The following is an 18,672-nucleotide window of genomic DNA, read 5'->3' on the forward strand; positions in this document are numbered from 1 at the left end:
TAGGTATGCATGTATGTTTGTACTTAATTTTTCTTTTTTGAGAAATTTAATTTTAATTCATTAACTTCTGAAATAAACACTGTCAAAAGAAGGGAAGTTTTTGTAAAGAAGAGAAAAATAGGGATTAACACAAAGAAGAGTTTCGTGCGGCACCCACTACTGATCCGTTATAGAGTTGTGTTTATAAAAAATTTTGACAAGTCTTATGTTTTGTTTACAAGATGAAAATGAAACTGAAAGGGGGGGTGGGTTATGGGCGGAGGGGCAAGACCACAAATAAACAAATAATCAACAGACAAACAGACATTTCGACAGACACAATTTAGACGTCTTGTGTGATTGAGCATCGTCTTCTGTCTACACTTTGTTACTTAAATGTAGTAATATATTTTAGTTTTATTTTTATTAATTTTTTTATTTATATTTTCGGTTTGCTCTGCTCGGTTGGTTGGTTGTGTGCGCTTCAGTCGAACATGTTGTATGTTTAAATGAGTTTAATGTGCAACACAAGTGCGTAGATGTTCGTTTCCTAAGAGGTTTGTTCAGTTAAATATCGTCAATTGTGGAGTTCGTACGTCTTCCGAAAACGTACCGGGTGGCAAAATTTTAAGCACAAAGGCGGTGAATAAAAATTAATCAAAAAGTTCTTTTTTTTTCGTTCGACAAGAATATACAAAATATATATATAAAAAAAATAAAAGTGATACATATAAATAAATGTGTATTCTATACACACAGTTTGTAGTATTTATACGTACGTATCTGTATGTTTGGCATACTTGAAAATACAAAAAAAAAAATTAAAAAAAAATAAACCAAAATTAAAATATTTTTTTTATATTTTGAAAATATATGTTGAATAACAAACCACAAAAAAATTAGAAAACTTTGAAGAGTGTAAAAAATAATTAAAGAAAACAAAAAAAAGTGTAGTGTTGTGACTAAAATTAAATAATAATTACAACAATATAAAACACACAACAACATTTGGCCATAACTCCAAAACTTAGGAACCTGCTACAGACCCCAAAAAGACAAATAATGTAATAAAATGGGAAAAAATGTGTAATATCAACTATGAATGAGAAACGAACACAAATTTGAAATTTCACATTTAATTACATATTTTAAAAATAACAAAGTAGCGCCATTACACACACACAAACAAACACTCTTACAAAAAAACAAAAACATACACACGCCTACAAGTGTATTAAAATATGTATGCAACCATATGAAACACCAGCTACAGCCATCAATGTATGAATATTATGTCTGTCAATATCATTCTGACAGATCATTATTATTTTGCGAGGATCAACATTAACAACAACAATAACAACATCATTATCATTATATCCACCATCATTAATGTCATTTGTCTGAAATTTAAAAATTTATTCAAATTCATTTAACAATATTTAAGTGAAACATCAACAATTGTATGACAAATCAAATACAAGCGAATGAAAAAAAAAGAAATAAATATAAATAAATAAGAAATAAAATTAAATTTATAATACTTAAGCAGATGATTAATGAAATGCAATATTTAACAGTTACGTAGCAAAATACATATATTATACATAAATATTATTTCGGTGAAAATTTGGCATTGTTCCGCATACACGAGAAAAATCACTAAATAAATAAAACACAACAATAAAATTAAAAAAAAAAAAAAATAAAATAAAATACAATAAATAAATTTAAATAAAATTAAATACAATAAACATACATATAGAACTATACACACATATATTCACACATACATACAGCTACAAATCATCATAGATATTTTATTTATATACATTCTATATCCATCTTCATATGTATTGTATTTGTATTTTCTTTTCTTCGTCATCATTATCACCATCATGTTGCTCGTAATTATGTTGTTTAAATAGATTTTCTTCTTCATCATCATCATCATTATTATCATTCATGGTCTTATATTAATGTCTAGTTGCTGTTAAATATGAATAATGTGTGTACCACCGTAGACCAGTGTTTCGAGACCCACGTCTATCTATACCTTCGTAATTTTCAATTTGACATCAAAGGATTAATATGTCTGCAATAAAACAACAAATAATTATAATAATAACAACTACAAAAATACAATCCCAACCAAACCAAATGAAATTGAAAATGTTTCTCTTATAGAAAAAAAAACCAGCCAACGGCACCAAATCATAAACGTATACAAAATTTTCATACTCATTTGAACCTCCAAAGTTGAAGTGGAAAAAAAGTGAAAAAAAAAATAAGAACTGAAATTTCAAAATGATTTCAAAATTGCTTTTCGAAATTGAAAGATACATAAATACGAACGAACGCAAAATTTTTTCCTCAATATAATAAAATATAGAAAAACGGGCATTAAAATTGTACATGAATTTTCCAACTTAACTTCGCACTCGTCGTAGACTCTCGATACGATGTCTCGATACTTTTTTTTTCTGTTTTTGAGTTGTTGTTGTTTATGTGTTTTTCTTTAAAATTTCATATATACATGTGTGTGTGTGTGTATGTGAGTATCTGTGTGAATGTGTTTTTTTTTTTCTGTTTCATTTAATTACTTTGTCTAAAATTAGAAAAGTGTGTGTCTGGCATATCGCACAAAACTCGTACGTCTGTATGTAAGTTTAAACGTATGTCGAGCATAGTACCAGTGGAATAAAAGAAGAGTCTTTCCCTCTTCATCATCATCACCATCATCACCAGCGTCATCATCATGATCAAGAAATAAAAACAAGCAATATAAACTCATCTTGTTCATCATCATCGGCAGCAGCATGATTATCATCGTCATTCTCGGTTACGACGACGGCCACTCTAGAGTCAAAACAGCTTGCGCCAGAAAATTGAACTCGTGAAAATCGTTGTGAATCATACAGAAAAATAAAAATATACCCGCATGTTAATGTTTAAAGAAGAACATTTTACACAAAGTATACACATAGACAGACAGACATTCTGACAGACACTCACACACACACACAGAAATAAACACTCACATTAACAGACGTAGATATTTGCCTATATCGCAACATCGTCTATGTTTGTTAGGGATACACCACCAACCAACCAACCAACACCACAGCCAAATGGCCATACGGCACTGAAACGGGGGGAACTATATAAATTTTAAGTTAAAAATTAAACAAAAAATAGCAACAACAACTCTCGCCAATAGCTTGCTCTCTTCTCCAACTACATCTCCATCGCTGTCCTCGTCTGTGTCCGTCGTAAACGTAATATACATGGGTTGGATATATGGTTAAACAACATCGGCGCATCTTCTTTCAAATGGATTACAAAAAACTTTAAGAAATAAACTCAAACAAAACAGAGACCGAGTAACAGCCATCCATCTATCCATACAAGCCTTCTGACTGACTGCCTGTCAGCCGTCGATGTCTGTTCTTATATGTTTTTAGAGTATTTTCGGACTATATATCTCTGCTCGTACTCGCTTAATATTCTTGTGATATTTTGGCGAGCGGCGAATGACTTGAGGAGCAAAAAGTTTTTTTTAGTATTTTGTGAAAGTTGTGAAAAACGAGGGTGTCTAAAACTTGTTCGATGTTGGGCTGACTAACTAAATATAGTATAAAAAGTATAACAAAACTGATTGACTGAATGACTTACTGTCCGTATGGCACGTGTGCTTTACGATCTGCCTGTCTGGCTGGCTGTTAAACAAATTTCCCATTAAAATACTAAAGAAAAAAAAATCAATGAAAATAAAATTAAATAATATGGTTTGGTCAAGGCCGAACATATTAATGCTCTACACCTATAGTAATTGCCACATTTAAAGTGTTTAGTTTACAAGTAATATATAAAGTAAATAATGCCAGAAATCTGACCTTGATTGTTTAGATTTTGTATTACATTAGACAGCTAAACATAAGCTGAAGGAAAAGGGGAATTGACCTAAAACTAGGGCCTTAGAGCATGGATTCTGTTCTAGTTTTAAGGGTTAAAAAGAAAATGGTTAAGAATTATGATTCATTTATTATAGAAAACTTTTCCTGAATGTATTTAAAAAAAATCTTCAAACCTTCTACTACCCTTGCCTGGTGTAGGGCATTAATACATTTGTATATTTATACAAATCATTTTTAAAATCACTCTGTTTACTAATTTGTTGTGTATAGTAATTTAATTTTCATTTCATTTTTAGACAGATATATTCTAGTTGAAATAGTAAAAAAAATTAAGACATGAAGAAATCTAAAATCAAATCAAAATATATTAACATTAAATATTAAAACAAGAAAAAGATTTCCTACGAATCAAACGAATTTTTCCTCTCAAAATCAACAAAAACAAAATAAAAAAAATCAAACGAGAAAGAGAAATACAAAAACTCCTTGCCCTCCCTCCCCCAAATAAAACGATTTGAAAAATCGAATTAAAGAAAATAAACAAAATTTAATATTATAAGAATAAAACAAATTGATACAATGACGGTAGTGTTTCATATAAAAAAGTGGCTCTATTGCAATCAATTTCTAAGAAAAATTCCAAAAATGTATGAACGCAATCGATAAATAATCAATTGGCAACGAGAATTTTAAAAGAAACAAAAAATTCCTCCCCTCCCAAAATAAAATCAAATTAAAGAATTTAAAAATGCAGTAAAACTACAAGTGCAAGTGTTCCAAAAAAAAAATTTTTAAATAAAATAAAACACAAAAAAACATAAAGTAAATGCATTCGAAAAGAATTGTTAATAAAATAATAATTATTTTTAAATACTCGTATATTATATAGTAAAAAAAATACTTATATAAAAAATAACCAACAAGTTAAAAATAAAAAAAAAAATAATTTATTTAATAAACAAACAACTTTTTAATAAACAAATAACTTTTAAGTTTCATAAACACATCAAACACTTTTGAAAAAAAATTCTACACCAATTGCGGAAACGCCATGAATGCGCGAATATTGCGCAAATGGAGTATACATACGAAAAATCTAATGTCTTGCTCGGTGTGCTCACTTGTGGTCGTTGTACTGCTGCTACTTGTCACATGTGCACCATCCCTAATATTGGCAACAATGAACTTTCGTTCAGACGCATCATTTGCTGCTGCAAATCCACCACATATGCCAAAAAATGTAATCAAGGAGGCAACATTGTCGTCGTCGTCATCATTATCATCCACATCCTCATCATCAGCATCATCAGCGTCGTCGTCGTCAACATTATTAACATCGATATTGTCATCATTACCAAACAGAAAGCACAGACTGGCGTCATCTTCCAGTGCTGTGGAAGTTGTCCAAACTGCAGACATCAACAGAGAGCCATTTCCGGGCTATTACAAGAATTACCCTGCAGATGACACGCGGCAATGGCCACCACAACCCGGCAGTAGTGGTGGCGTTGGTGTGAGCAGCAGCAGCGGACATAATAGAGGTTTTTTGTCCGCCAATAGTAGAAGTAGACACGCATTCATTGATAATAAACAGCAGTTATACAGCAATAATGACAATCTAGGCTACATGCTCCCACTAAGAGGGTGGCCTAGACACCACACACCTACACCACAGGCCACAGTCGATGATGGTGATGACTCGTATAACGATGACATCAAACCATCGTACACTGACAAAGTTGCTGGTGATGATGAGTATATAGAAGAGGATGATAAAGTTGCTGCTGATAGAAAGGTGTTGTATGTGAGAAATGGAAATGGTCCACAACAAATACCAAGCAACTTAAGAAGCAGCTATGCAACAACACCAAATCTTAACTTTCCATTGCAACAACCACAATCACAACAACACCACCAACAGCAATATTATAATGTTAGAAGAATGGAAGAGGATAGAACACATCATGTTGCACCATCTCCTCTAACACTACATACCCTAACAACACCAACAAAAACACTCTTGCAACTACAACGAACATCACGAACAGCATCAACATCAACAACAGCCCATCTAAAACAACCAGAACTGATACATAGTAATATTAATAAACTTAAAAACGTAAAAAACATATTTTCAACAACACACAATAAAACGCTGCAGCCGGGAGGAGAAGCTAATGTTTTCGGCATTGATAACACAAATGTAAACAAAATTAAGACATCGTCAGGCTTGCCGCTACGCTTCATTATAGAATCCTATGAGGTGCCTGCCTCATTGCCATTGGCAAGAGAACTAACAGAACAGCAGCGTCGCATGCTGATACACGAACAACATCTAAAGCAATTGCGTACAATGCAACAGCAGGCGGCCCGTAGTAGACGCGATTCTCTACGTGGTCGTTATAAGAAATATGAAAACGATCTGCTAACAGCATCCTCATCTACAACTTCATTGTCAAGCTTACGTAAGTCTCCTTCACCCCACAACTTGAGACAACATCAACACCAGCATCAACATCATCAGCACCAACAACAGCAACGCATGCGCAAACATTCAAGGCGCTATTGCTCTGCAAGAGATCCCGCCCAATTGGCATTTGAAGCGCCCACCGTATTCGAGGGCAAAATTGTGTCAATGACACCCGATCGTAGGCAAAACTTTTCGGCTACTGTCGAAGTTAGGGAGGTGTTTAAACAGCAAATCGGTTATCGTTTGCAAAAATATTTACGTTTGCAATTTGCTTATCGTAATAATAGCGGTGAGTGCGATATTTATCGTGAACAGCTGAGACCAAGAGGTCTAGTACGTGGTGATACTATCGAACCGGGACGCATGTACTTGCTGTTTGTCCAGCAAATAGACATTGGCAACTTTACAATACTGGGCCAGCCTATAAGGAAGACAAAACGTGTCGTTGAGGCAGTACGTTACGCAGTGAGTGGAAACTATGGTGAGTGTAAAGTGATCAAATATTTTTATTTTTATAAGTACAGACAGTTGATTTTGCTATAGTTAAAACTTTTAAGGAAAATTTACAGCGTTTGTCTTCCATTTTACGATAAAATTTTCGAGAATACCGGAACTTTATATAAACACTTCGGAATCGGTTTCTATTTCTTTAAATGCATGCACTCTCTATATATAACAACTGATCTTTGAAAGTAAGGGAATACGTATTTCTAAGGGGAGTTAAGCGTTTACTGCAACTAATTAATTTTCTTTTTTTCGCAGTAGTCTAATGCAATTACAAGCAACATAAATAAATTTCTATACAATTTTCATTTCACTTGTCCTATGTGACAATTTTGTTTTTTTTGCTTTCACGTCCTCTCACTTAAAATTATTTAGCAAATTAACAACTTTCCTACAATAAACAATGTCTGCGCACTACACTGTCTACAGACAGCGTGTGTGTGTGTGTGTGCGTGTATCTGAGTGTACATTGCTATAGAGCTGTGCAACACATTATATACTGCAGCTTAAATATGTTCGTGTCCATTAGAGAAGTATTCGTGGAATACTCGAGTTAAGAAATTGCATACATAACATTAATGAAAAAAGAGTGTAAATGATGCAACATTTTTTAATTTTTACATACTAAGTACGAGTATTAAATACATAAAAAAATATATAAATTACAGAGCAGATGAAACTCATGTTGGGGTTTTTTTCCATTTGTTTTTTTTTTTACCAGTTGAATAAATCATTCAAATGAAAAGAAAATAAATAATAATGGATAAAAAAACCATGAATTTTTCTTAAATGTTGGGGTCTTGGTGCACGCAAATGCCACGCGAATTAGCATTTGTAATAATAATCATCATAATAACAATATTAATGATAATAGATACTTGCAACAAGCAACAAACCAAATACTTACATATATACATAGGCAAACAGACCTGCAAGCTAAAGTAAATAAATACATGTTGAAACTTGCAATAAAGTTTGGTTGGCAAAGCGGATACGGATACGAACATAAACTTAACTTATACACAATTACTGAGTGTGTGTGTGTTTATTGTAGTAGTGTGTAACGTGTGAATTTTTCTCTTCTTTTTGTTGAGTGCAAGAGTGTGTGAAAAATAAAATGAAATAAAACAAACAAATTAAAAAAAAAAATTAAGAAAAAATAAACGAAAAATTTTAAAATACAAAAAAAACTATAATGAACATTTAACGAGAGACTTGAGAGAATAGTTGTTGTTGTTAATGATAATCAGACACATGAAGGGAAAGAGGGATAGACGAATTTATGAAAAGCTAAACAATGTTACACTTAGAGAAAAACTATGGTTAGATAACGTAACTATTTAATACACTAAATTTAATAATAGCATTGTTACGGCAATCACATTTTTAGTTGTCCCAATCATAGAATGATAGACACATGAAGGGAAAGAGGGACAGACGAACGTATGAAAAGCTAAGCAATCATACACGTAGCGAAAAACTGTAGATGGAAAAGCTAACTATTTAATACACTTAATTTAAAGATACCATGATCACGGCAATCAAATTTTTAGTTGTCCCAATCATAGAATGATAGGTACATGAAGGCAAAGAAGGACAGACGGACGTATTAAAAGCTAGACAATCTTACACGTAGAGAAAAACTATGATTAGAAATGATCACTGCAATAAAATTTTAGTTGTCCCAATCATAGAATGATGAACAGACACATGGAGGTAATGAAGGACAGACGGACGTATTGAAAGCTAAACAATCTTACTCATAGAGAAAAAACTACGGTTAGAAATGGTACTATATATTACACAATTCAATTGTATCATGGTCATGTCAGTCAACTTTCATTGAATGATAAACACAGGGAGGGAAATAAGGACAGACGAAAGCTAAACAATCTTACACGTAGAAAAAAACTATGATTAAAAAAGGTAATTATTAAATACACTAAATTCAATTATTGCATGGTCACGGTAATAAAATTTTTAGTTATCCTAATCATTAAATGATAGACAGATACATAGAGGGAAATAAGGACAGAAGGATGTATGAAAAGCTAAACATCCTACATGTAGAGAAAAACTGTTATTAAAAAGGTGTCCCAATCATAGAATGATAGACACATGGAAAATGGGAAAGAAGGACAGACGGATGTATGAAAAGCTAAACAGTCTTACACGTAGAGAAAAACTGTAGCTAGATATGGTAACTATTTAATACACTAAATTTAATGATACCATGGTCACGGCAATCAAATTTTAGTTGTCCCAATCATGGAATGATAAAGAGACACATGGAGTTAAAGAAGGATAGACAGACATTTAAAAAGCTAAACAATATTACACGTAGAGAAATGTTGTGGACGGAAAAGGTAACTATTTAACACACTTAATTTAATGATACCATGGTCACTGCAATAAAATTTTTATTTGTCGCAATCAAAAAATTGTTCTAGTAAACTAATGCCACACAAAGAAAACAAAATATATGATGGCAGTAATCATAATATAGTTGAATTTCTTGAATTTCTCTGAGTGTAATGTCATTCATTTTAGTTGATTCTTTTTTTACATTTCTATCTATTGGATTGTTGCATTTGTATATGGAGATTGCATGTGTGCGTGTATTACTTAAATAACATCTGTGATTTGCCAGCTGTGTGTGACTCTTTTATTGCACAGGTAACATACACAAGTGTGTGTATGTGTGTTATGTTAGTAGTGTTGTACATGTATTAGTAGTTTTATTTTAATGATTGTTGCATTACGACGAGTTTGATAAAAATCGCAAATAAAAGCACTCATTTGTAATTCATTTTTTAATGATTTTCCTTAATTTTAAATTGCTTTTGTTTTTGTCTTGTTTGTTGTTTTTTTGTTTATTTGTCTGTTTGTAGATCTGTATAGCTGTGGGTATGTGTGTATTTCATTACTTTTTTTGTTTTTGCCAACTTCACGCTCTGGTAGTATTCACCAGACCGAAATAATTTTATGCAGCAAGCACAACACACCCGCAAATCAAGTAAAATATACAAATAACACTTGAGGTAAATTTACACTAATACTTTGACAATAATACAGAAAAAAAAACTATAACTGTGTGTATGTGTCTGTGATGAGTACTGCGGAAGGGCAACTATGTTTTTGTTTTATTATTATTTTTTTTTGTAGTTTTTTTGCCTTCTTCGTGTTTTGTTTTATTTTTTTGTTAGTTACATTTTCTTATGTTTATTTCTGTTCTCTAATCAGTGCTTTTATTAATTAATTTTGAATTTTATATATTTTTTTTGTACTCTTGTGCGGCTTAGTTTTCGTTGCTGTTTGTTGGTTTTACGTATCCCCGGCCTTTGTCAGTGCCATCAACAACAATACAATAGCAGCAGCAGCTGCAATCAAAGTCAAAGCCACAGCCACAATTCTCAGTTGACAACAGTTTGTCTACTCATTGTTGTTAAATACTAGTGTTGTTGCAACGTTTCTTTCTTTTTTTTTTCTTCTTCTGTTTTATATTTATTTATCTTTGTTTTTAAAGTTTTATTTAATGTTTTTTTTTTTTATTTTTTTGTTGTTATTAGATGTGTTTGTTGCTGTTGCTATTATTGTTGTCGAAATATTTAACGTTGCGGTTCACAGCGTTTAATTTTATGTATCTTTATTTCGTTGGTTTTTTTTTTCTCTCGTTGTTATTTTTTTTATGACTTCTCATGTTCCTCAACTGTGGTGGATCAATGAAGTTAATTCGTTAACAACAAACACCAAATTCATTATTTTATTACCCTAACATAGACACAGATAGACACATACATATAGTCATAGACAACCCAGCGGTTTAACAAGGAGTCAATGTATTTCTGGTGGACAAAAATCTTCTCTAATAGTCTAACTACTTAGTGGACAAAAGTAGAAATTGGTTTGCATTATTGGAATAAGTATCCTATTGCCACTCTAGTGTGTCGAAGTAGTCTAGCAGCGAAATAATCGTAATTTCAGTGTCCCTAGGTAGTTAGTTGGAAGTGCTCCAGTCTGTTAGTACGGAGGTGCTAGGTTCGATTCCACCAGAGACTCTGCTTAAGAGCCTACAACAGGACCAATATTGCCAAAAGTCTTAAGATCTGAAAGCTAAAAAAGTAACTTTAATTCTATTAAAGGTTAAACTCAAATCCAATTTGTAAAATCTCCTCTACGAGACAATCCCCCACGAACTGCCGGTTATGTAAGTGTGTATGTGTTGCTATGTGTGTTATAATTAAAATGTTTCTCAAACTAAGTTATAAATAGAAATATAGTTCTTACAATGAGCAACATTATTAATTTCTTTTTTACATTTTTAAATTTTGCACTTTTTTCTTTAAGAATTTTCTGCTGTTCTTTTAAATTTATGTATTTATTTACTAGTTTAAAGAAACTTTGTTGTAAAGGGCCGTCATATTTTGAACATGAAATTTAAAGTTTCTTTTTTTTTTTGTTGTTTTTTTCTTATAAATTATAAGTATTTTAAATGCGGAATTACCACAATAAATTGTTCATTCCAACTCGTAGACATTTCAAAATGAAGAGAATATAATGTGACATGAATATAATTATTACATTTCATACAACACTGTAAGATTATTTGTCTATACATAATGTACTTATATACTACTTTATTTACATTAAATATATACAATTGAATACACCTATGTATGGAGTTTTTAATCTAGATTAATAAACTATTTAAAATTTATAAACATAAAACAATAATATTTAAATTATACAGTAATATAATTCCTTAATGGGAATATTCGTTAATATGGAATAAAAAGAATTTTTAGAGGTTATAGTTTATGAATCGTATAAAATATTTTTAGGTTATAGCTTTTTAAAAAACTTCAAAATTCTTTAAAAATTAAAGGGAAAGTTTTTAGATATCGTGCAAATTTAAATTTAGAATTACAAAAATGAATCTTCCTTTCCCATCGAAAAATTCTATCTATCGCCTTTGATATAAAAGTTTAACCTCTGTTATAACTTCTTACTTTGTCGTGATATCTTAACCTTAACCAAGGGACGATATGTCAGCAAATACAATTCAAAAATGATTTTTTATGGTAAAAATTATGACAAATTGCGAGATATAAGGCAAATATAGTAAAAATATCTGCTTTTGTCAATTTAAGGTTGTTTCAAGCTTTAGGTTAAGATATCTCGAAACGGAAGAAGACATAAAAGAGATTAAATCTTTCTTTTAAAGTCGAATAACACGTTGTTATAACATCTGAAAATGTGTGTTTTCAATATTTATGACACTATATGTGGATAGAGGAAAAAAGAGGCTATACACAATCATCGGACGTGCTCTATTCCATATCAGACACATCAGACACAGAAAATGTCGGAAACACTGATGCCAGATATAATGTCATGGTCAAGTGGAAGATTCGACCAAATATCTGTAGCAATTATTTGCTATACGGATAGGTCTGGGGTTCTATATTGAAGACCCAGCTTACAGGCAGAAGTCCGAGTAATAACGTAATACATAAATTGGATTAGAATACCAATAGCCAGAAGGTAATTAAGGCGATTCTGATGCAACTAAAATATGGGTGAGAGGATCCCCTAAGGCCTCTTGGTAACAATGAAACGGTGAATACAACCACAAAGATTCTATAGGGTAACAATAACAGAGAGCAAGTTTGAGGTATCATGGTACCTATTCTGATTGGACACACAGGATTGCGGATACAGTTTTACCAAAAAAAATCGATTTTTCATAGAAAAATCCAATTTTCTTAGAAAAATTCAATTTTTTTTTAGAAAATTAAAATGCTCATAATAAAATCCAATTTTCATAAAAAAAAAATAATTTTCACTAAAAATCGAATTTCCATAGAAAAATCTAATTTTCATAGAAAAATCCAATTTCCATAAAAACATTGAATTTTCATAAAAAAAAGTCGAAATTTCATAAAAACAACGGAAATTTTAAAGAAAATGGAATTTTTAAAGAAAAATGGACTTTTTGTATTTTCATTAAAAACTCGACTTTTCATCAAGAAATGCAGTTCTCATTGAAAATTAAAATTTTATCGAAAAATCCAATTCATGTACGTAAAACAAGGAAGAAAGTATTCGGCAAGTTTTATCTAGATGCAATTATATTTTACATAATTATGAGCTTAAAAGCCCTTTTCTTGGAGGTTGGTTCAGTTGTAGGGGGGGGGGGGCTAGATGAAATAATGGACCGATTTTTACCATTTTCAATAGGTTTCGTCCTTGGGTCAAAAGAAACGTATATTAATTTTTTATATAATATCTAATTCTCAAAGAAAAATCTAATGTTTTAAAAAATTTAAATATAGAGAAATAGCTTTTTATATAATCCTTGTAAAACCACTCCAAAATATTTATAATTTAGCAAAATACCAGAAAGTGCAAAAGTTTCCCTATGGTGGACAAGATCAAATAATTACACTAGAGAAGTACTGTCAATGGTATGCAGTAGTTATTGATAAAGATTTTATTCACTTAATTTGCAGACTCATAAAAAATGTACATGTGTACATACATTTTTATTTTAAAACCAACCAGACTGATTTTCTTAAAATGTCACAAAGTTTGACCAAAAAAAAATATTAAACATAAAATATATTTCATTTTATTTTTTGGTGTAACAAGGTTATCGAGTTAGTAGTAACTATTTTTAGTATATGGTGTGTGGTGTCAAAGTGTTAAACATTTTATTTCATATTGTTTACAATACAAATGTCAGCTGTATGACAGACAGACAGACATATATTTATACACACACTAGTTGTCATTGTTAATAAATAAATTAAGAAAAAATAAAATTGTAAACATTTGTAGTTTTTCACAATACAGAGTACATACTACTTCAATGTTGTAATTTAGAAATTTAGTAGCCTTGAGTATGCGTCTTTATTTACAGCACAATACCGGGCCAGCGCCAGTGTAGGCAACTTGACGATTTTTCATTATACATATTTGTTTTAAAAACAATAAATGTAATTGTATTGTTAGAAATTGACAAGAAACATTGTTAAAAAAAATTCGAACCTTTATTTTTCTAAAAATTTTTCTATTAATTTCAAGAGAATTGACATCACTCATACGACACCTCATTACACTTTACTTGTGTAATGTGGTTTTTCACTCTAATGATTACTAATATTTTGTTTAATCTGAATACATATTTTAATTACATTTCTCTATTTGAGGGAAATAACTATGAATCAATAGAAGTCAATCTAATTATTTATTAACAGTTATAATAGATTAATAATGCAATAGAAATGTGAAAAAATTGTTTTTTAATTTTAAAATCAAATTATTCATTGAATCTATGGAGTTTTTATTTTGATGTGTTACGATCTTCTTCACCACTGATCGTATTACAGCTGAAATTGTTTAAGCGAACTACCTTATCATGCATTAAGAGAATTCGTTCTTGCAATAAACGGTATTTAATCATATTGATCATGAACATGTATTGCTATTCCTAAAAGTGATCTATAGAGTCAACTTTACACGATAAAAGCTTAGTCTAAAATATTTAACGCTTTCATTTTAAAAGCTAAACAAATTCAAACATGTAAGAATGTATAGTCGGGAATGGCCGAACATATGATACCCTATATTAGTAGTATATAAATGATTCGCTTTATTTTTAATAATAAAGCATTTAAATTAATTTTTGTCTTATTGCTAAATATTTTAACAATTTGTTGATAAAAATGGTATCAAGGGCCTATCCTTATAAATATTGGTAGAGGGATTTACGTTTATATTGAAGTTATTTTCTGAAAGGGACATTGTATAAGAGACCCAATCACTACGAAAATCGTCCGTAACATTTAGACTTATATTTTTAAAATAATTATGAGTTCCTATTCAGGGGGTAATTATGAGAGCCTTATTCGGGGGTACGGTTGTGAGGGAAAGGTGAAATAATGGTCCTATTTCAATCAATTTTAAGGGCCAACATTTTTGACTGTTACAAACATCAACTCAAACGCATAATACTATTTACTATTTCAATCAGTTTCATCAGGCTTCATTTTTGGAACAAAATATTGGAAGATAGGTGCCAAATTATCATGAAAATTGCCAACTGTAGCGTGAGCACAAGGCTTACATGGACAAACAGATGGACGGAGAGATGGACATAGCTTAATTGACTTAGAAAGTGATATAGATAGGACCAATATTTTTGGCTGTTACAAACACCAACACAAACGCATAACACTGTTTCCTATTTCAATCAGTTTCAAAATGCTTCATTCTTGAGTCAAAAGATTGGAGCTAAATTATCATGAAAATTGCCACCTGTACCGTGAGCACAAGGCTTACATGGACAAACAGACGGGCGGAGGGATGGACATAGCTTAATCGACTCAGAAAGTGATACTTAAAGGTGGATATAGATAGGACCAATATTTTTGACTATTACAAACACCAACACAAACGCATAATACTGATTCCTATTACAATCAGTTTCAAAATGCTTCATTCTTGAATCAAAAGATTGGAGATCATGAAAATTGCCAACTGTAGCGTGAGCACAAGGCTTACATATACAAACAGACGGACGAAGAGATGGACATAGCTTAATCGACTCAGAAAGTGATGCTGTTACAAACATCAACACAAACACATAATACCCTCCCTACAGTAGTGGTGTAGAGTATAATAATATGAATAACTTTCACAATAAAGTATTTGTTCTTAATTTCCATGGGAAGCTTACAAATTAAACTTTCTGATATTTTTGATATTTCCGTCACATATTTCTTATTTCATTGATGTTACTGACAATGTTCTATGTGAATAAAACAAATGATTAAATCATTAAAATCATAAATTTTATATAATTCCCATTGAAGAGAACATTTTGACAGACACTTTTCAAAAAATCAAAAATAACAAAAAAACATTGCACACCCATTTTCGCATTATTCTATATATTTATTATGTCACATATTCAAATTACATATTTTTTCATAAACAAAAATTTTAAACAAGATTTATCAAACAACCATTAGAACTTTATTTGTATGTATGTATGTTGTCATATAGAATAAAACATAAAATTAACTAATTGCTAGTAATTACTTTGATTTTTGTTCTTGTTGTTGTTATTGTATTTATAGTTATAGTATTAAAATTTCGCTATAAATTATTAATTGACATTTCTGACGTCATATACATTTTATACGCATACTTACACACACATGCTTACTCACACAATCAGATAATGGCCGACTAGAGTAGATCAATGAGGTCACTTTTGTTTAAGTTCTGTTGGATAATTGAATAAACATGTTGAGATGCATTTTTTTATACTTTGGCATACATTTCAAGATTTATAAGCGTTTAAGTATAAAGACAACAAGTACATACTTACTTACTCACTACGGATTATACAGTGCTGTTCGAAATTGTAGTTTAGTTAATGGGAAAGCTTTTATTTAGTCATTTTCATCATCATTATCATCATTTTAAACATTAAGCATATCCTTAAGTTAACTTAAAGAGAGAAGGAAGAAAAGGACTTAGTAACAACACCTTGTTTGTCTACTATAATTATGGATAACTTAGATCAATGACCCCCTTAGGTTTTAAAATAAAAATTTCTTTTGAATATCCTGAAAAAAAACAAGAATGTCTGCTTGTTCCCCTAAATTTTATAACTCACTGTAGTAGCATGATCATAAGAAATCTATGTTTGCTATGGACTCGTGTGTGAGAGCAAGCTACGTTTTATGCTTGGTGTTGTTGTTTTTGTTGTTTTTTTTGTAAATTTTTGCTGCGTTTTGTGGCTGCTAAAACAATGATGGCATTTATTTGCGAATGATGGTGATGATAATCGCACGAGAGGAAATTACAATTCTATTTTTCAGCTGGAGCCTTAATTAATGTACAGCTGTCTGGCACACGTTCCGACCTTATTATTAGTGACTATCAGACGTATGCTATACAACAACAACAACAACAAATAAACACAAAAATAACCCAACAACAGCAGCAACAAAAATAACGCATCAGAAACAAAAAAAAAAACAAGCAACAACAACATGAAATTGACGGAAACCCCTTTTATTATTTACACATTCAACTTAAAGGCCTTCTGCGTTCAGTTAATTGACAACAATAAGAGCTGTTTTATTTTTCTTTTTTTTCTTATTTTATTATTATTTTTTCTTCAATATCCCAAACATAAAACACATTTCATACATAATTTCACATTTGCCAAAGTTTTGAATCTTTGGGATTCTAACAATATTTATTTGTTATTATATAGTATATTTTATTTTTGTCTTTTGTCACACACAGACGACGAATACAAACAGTTCACTATAGACATTTGTACAAACAATATTTTTTATTATTATTATTATTAGTGGTATTATTTTGATGATGTCAATAACATCTTTGTAAAATTCTCACCATAATTTGATACTGGTACAAAATGAATCAGAGAAACGACAACAACAACATTAACAGCACCAACAGCAATATTAGTAGCAATAGCAGCAGCAACAACAACAACAACGTCGACGACATCAACAAAAGCGAAATAAATGAACTTAAACATGTTTAGCTTGAGTAGTAGTTGATAGTTTTTTTTTGTTTTTGTTTTTACTGCTGCCGCTGCTTACTCGTAGTAAGCAAGTAAGTAGTTGTAGTAATAGTCATGTGTCCCTAGAATGGTAAAGTGTTTAAAATAAATTTAATTGACTTTGTGCTCATTCCAAAAATATTTTCACACACAAAAGCTTAAACCTCGTGTCACATAATCTATATTGTAGTAGTACTACAACGACTATGACTGTCACTACCTACTATTTACTATTAGCAACAACAACAAAAACAGCAATAAAAACCACCACTACTGTTTACTACTGCTATTTACTATTATATACAATTTACAGCCAAAAACATACCACCAACAAACAAACAGCCAACGAACATTTGAAATATTTTACAGAGTTCCAAAGGAATTTATTCTAAAAGTAGAAGCCGAACGAAATTCAATCGAAGCTACTGTATCGAATATAAATGTAAGTGCATAGCCATCATACAGAATCATCATGTAATTGGAAAAACTACTTGGTTCAGATAGACAATTTCTTTCAAATCGTATGAAGATCAAATGATCTGGACCTTAAAGCAATTGTCAATTAAGAGGCCTTCATCTCTTTTTACTAAATTTTAAATTATTTTTAAATGTTTAAACCTTTGGTAGCGGCTATAGTTCCTCGAGTTGAGAAAGTCGCTGGAGCCCCTTCTCTGAGTAATTTTTAAGTCAGAAATTAATCAGAAAATCAGGGGTTGTATCTCTCTTCTCAAGTCAGATACTAACACCGCCACCATAAGGATCGAGAAAACCAATAGTAGTCCCGCTGCGCAATGACAGGCAGCATGGGATCAATCCCAATGCAAACCCCGACAAGGCAAAAGCAATCACTGGTATAAAGTCAACAGTGGGGGAGAAAACACCAACATCAGTTGAAATCAATCTTCCGGTATACCGGAAGGTGACAACCCATTAAATGTCATGAAAGATTCCAAATAGAGACGTATTAGGTAGTCTGAAATACCCAGCCAATAATTCAGGATTCCTCTGTATGTCAGATAATGTGACAAAGGATGTAGGAAAGTCAATTTGAACCCAATAAGTGCCCCAATAAGTTGAGTAGCAGGTCTCAACCATAAGTCGCGTAGGATGAAACAATATGCTTCCTGTTGAGATGGCAACAGCACCGAGAACTTCCTTATAGTAAAAGGTTTACTAAATCAGTACTAGTC

The 18,672-nt window shown here is 31.2% G+C and overlaps 1 protein-coding gene across 9 annotated transcripts in view; it reads left to right on the forward strand.

The window, feature by feature from the left end:
* The first annotated feature begins 560 nt into the window (after positions 1 to 560).
* Positions 561 to 18,672, forward strand: part of LOC119601941 (protein vein) — a 45,400-nt gene continuing 27,288 nt past the window's right edge. For 2 of the 9 annotated variants that reach the window (XM_037953220.1, XM_037953212.1), the window contains exons 1-2: positions 561 to 2,443; positions 4,193 to 6,847. In XM_037953220.1, the coding sequence (XP_037809148.1) occupies positions 4,948 to 6,847 (1,900 nt within the window). In that variant the 5' untranslated portion in view covers positions 561 to 2,443; positions 4,193 to 4,947. The remainder of the gene's footprint in view (positions 2,444 to 4,192; positions 6,848 to 18,672) is intronic. The other 7 variants (XM_037953213.1, XM_037953214.1, XM_037953215.1 and 4 more) reach the window with 7 other exon arrangements.

The sequence above is a fragment of the Lucilia sericata genome, unplaced genomic scaffold, assembly GCF_015586225.1.
Source record: "Lucilia sericata isolate MDLA Ls3-8-SP2 unplaced genomic scaffold, ASM1558622v1 Contig000201F_arrow, whole genome shotgun sequence".
Lineage (NCBI taxonomy): Eukaryota > Metazoa > Arthropoda > Insecta > Diptera > Calliphoridae > Lucilia > Lucilia sericata.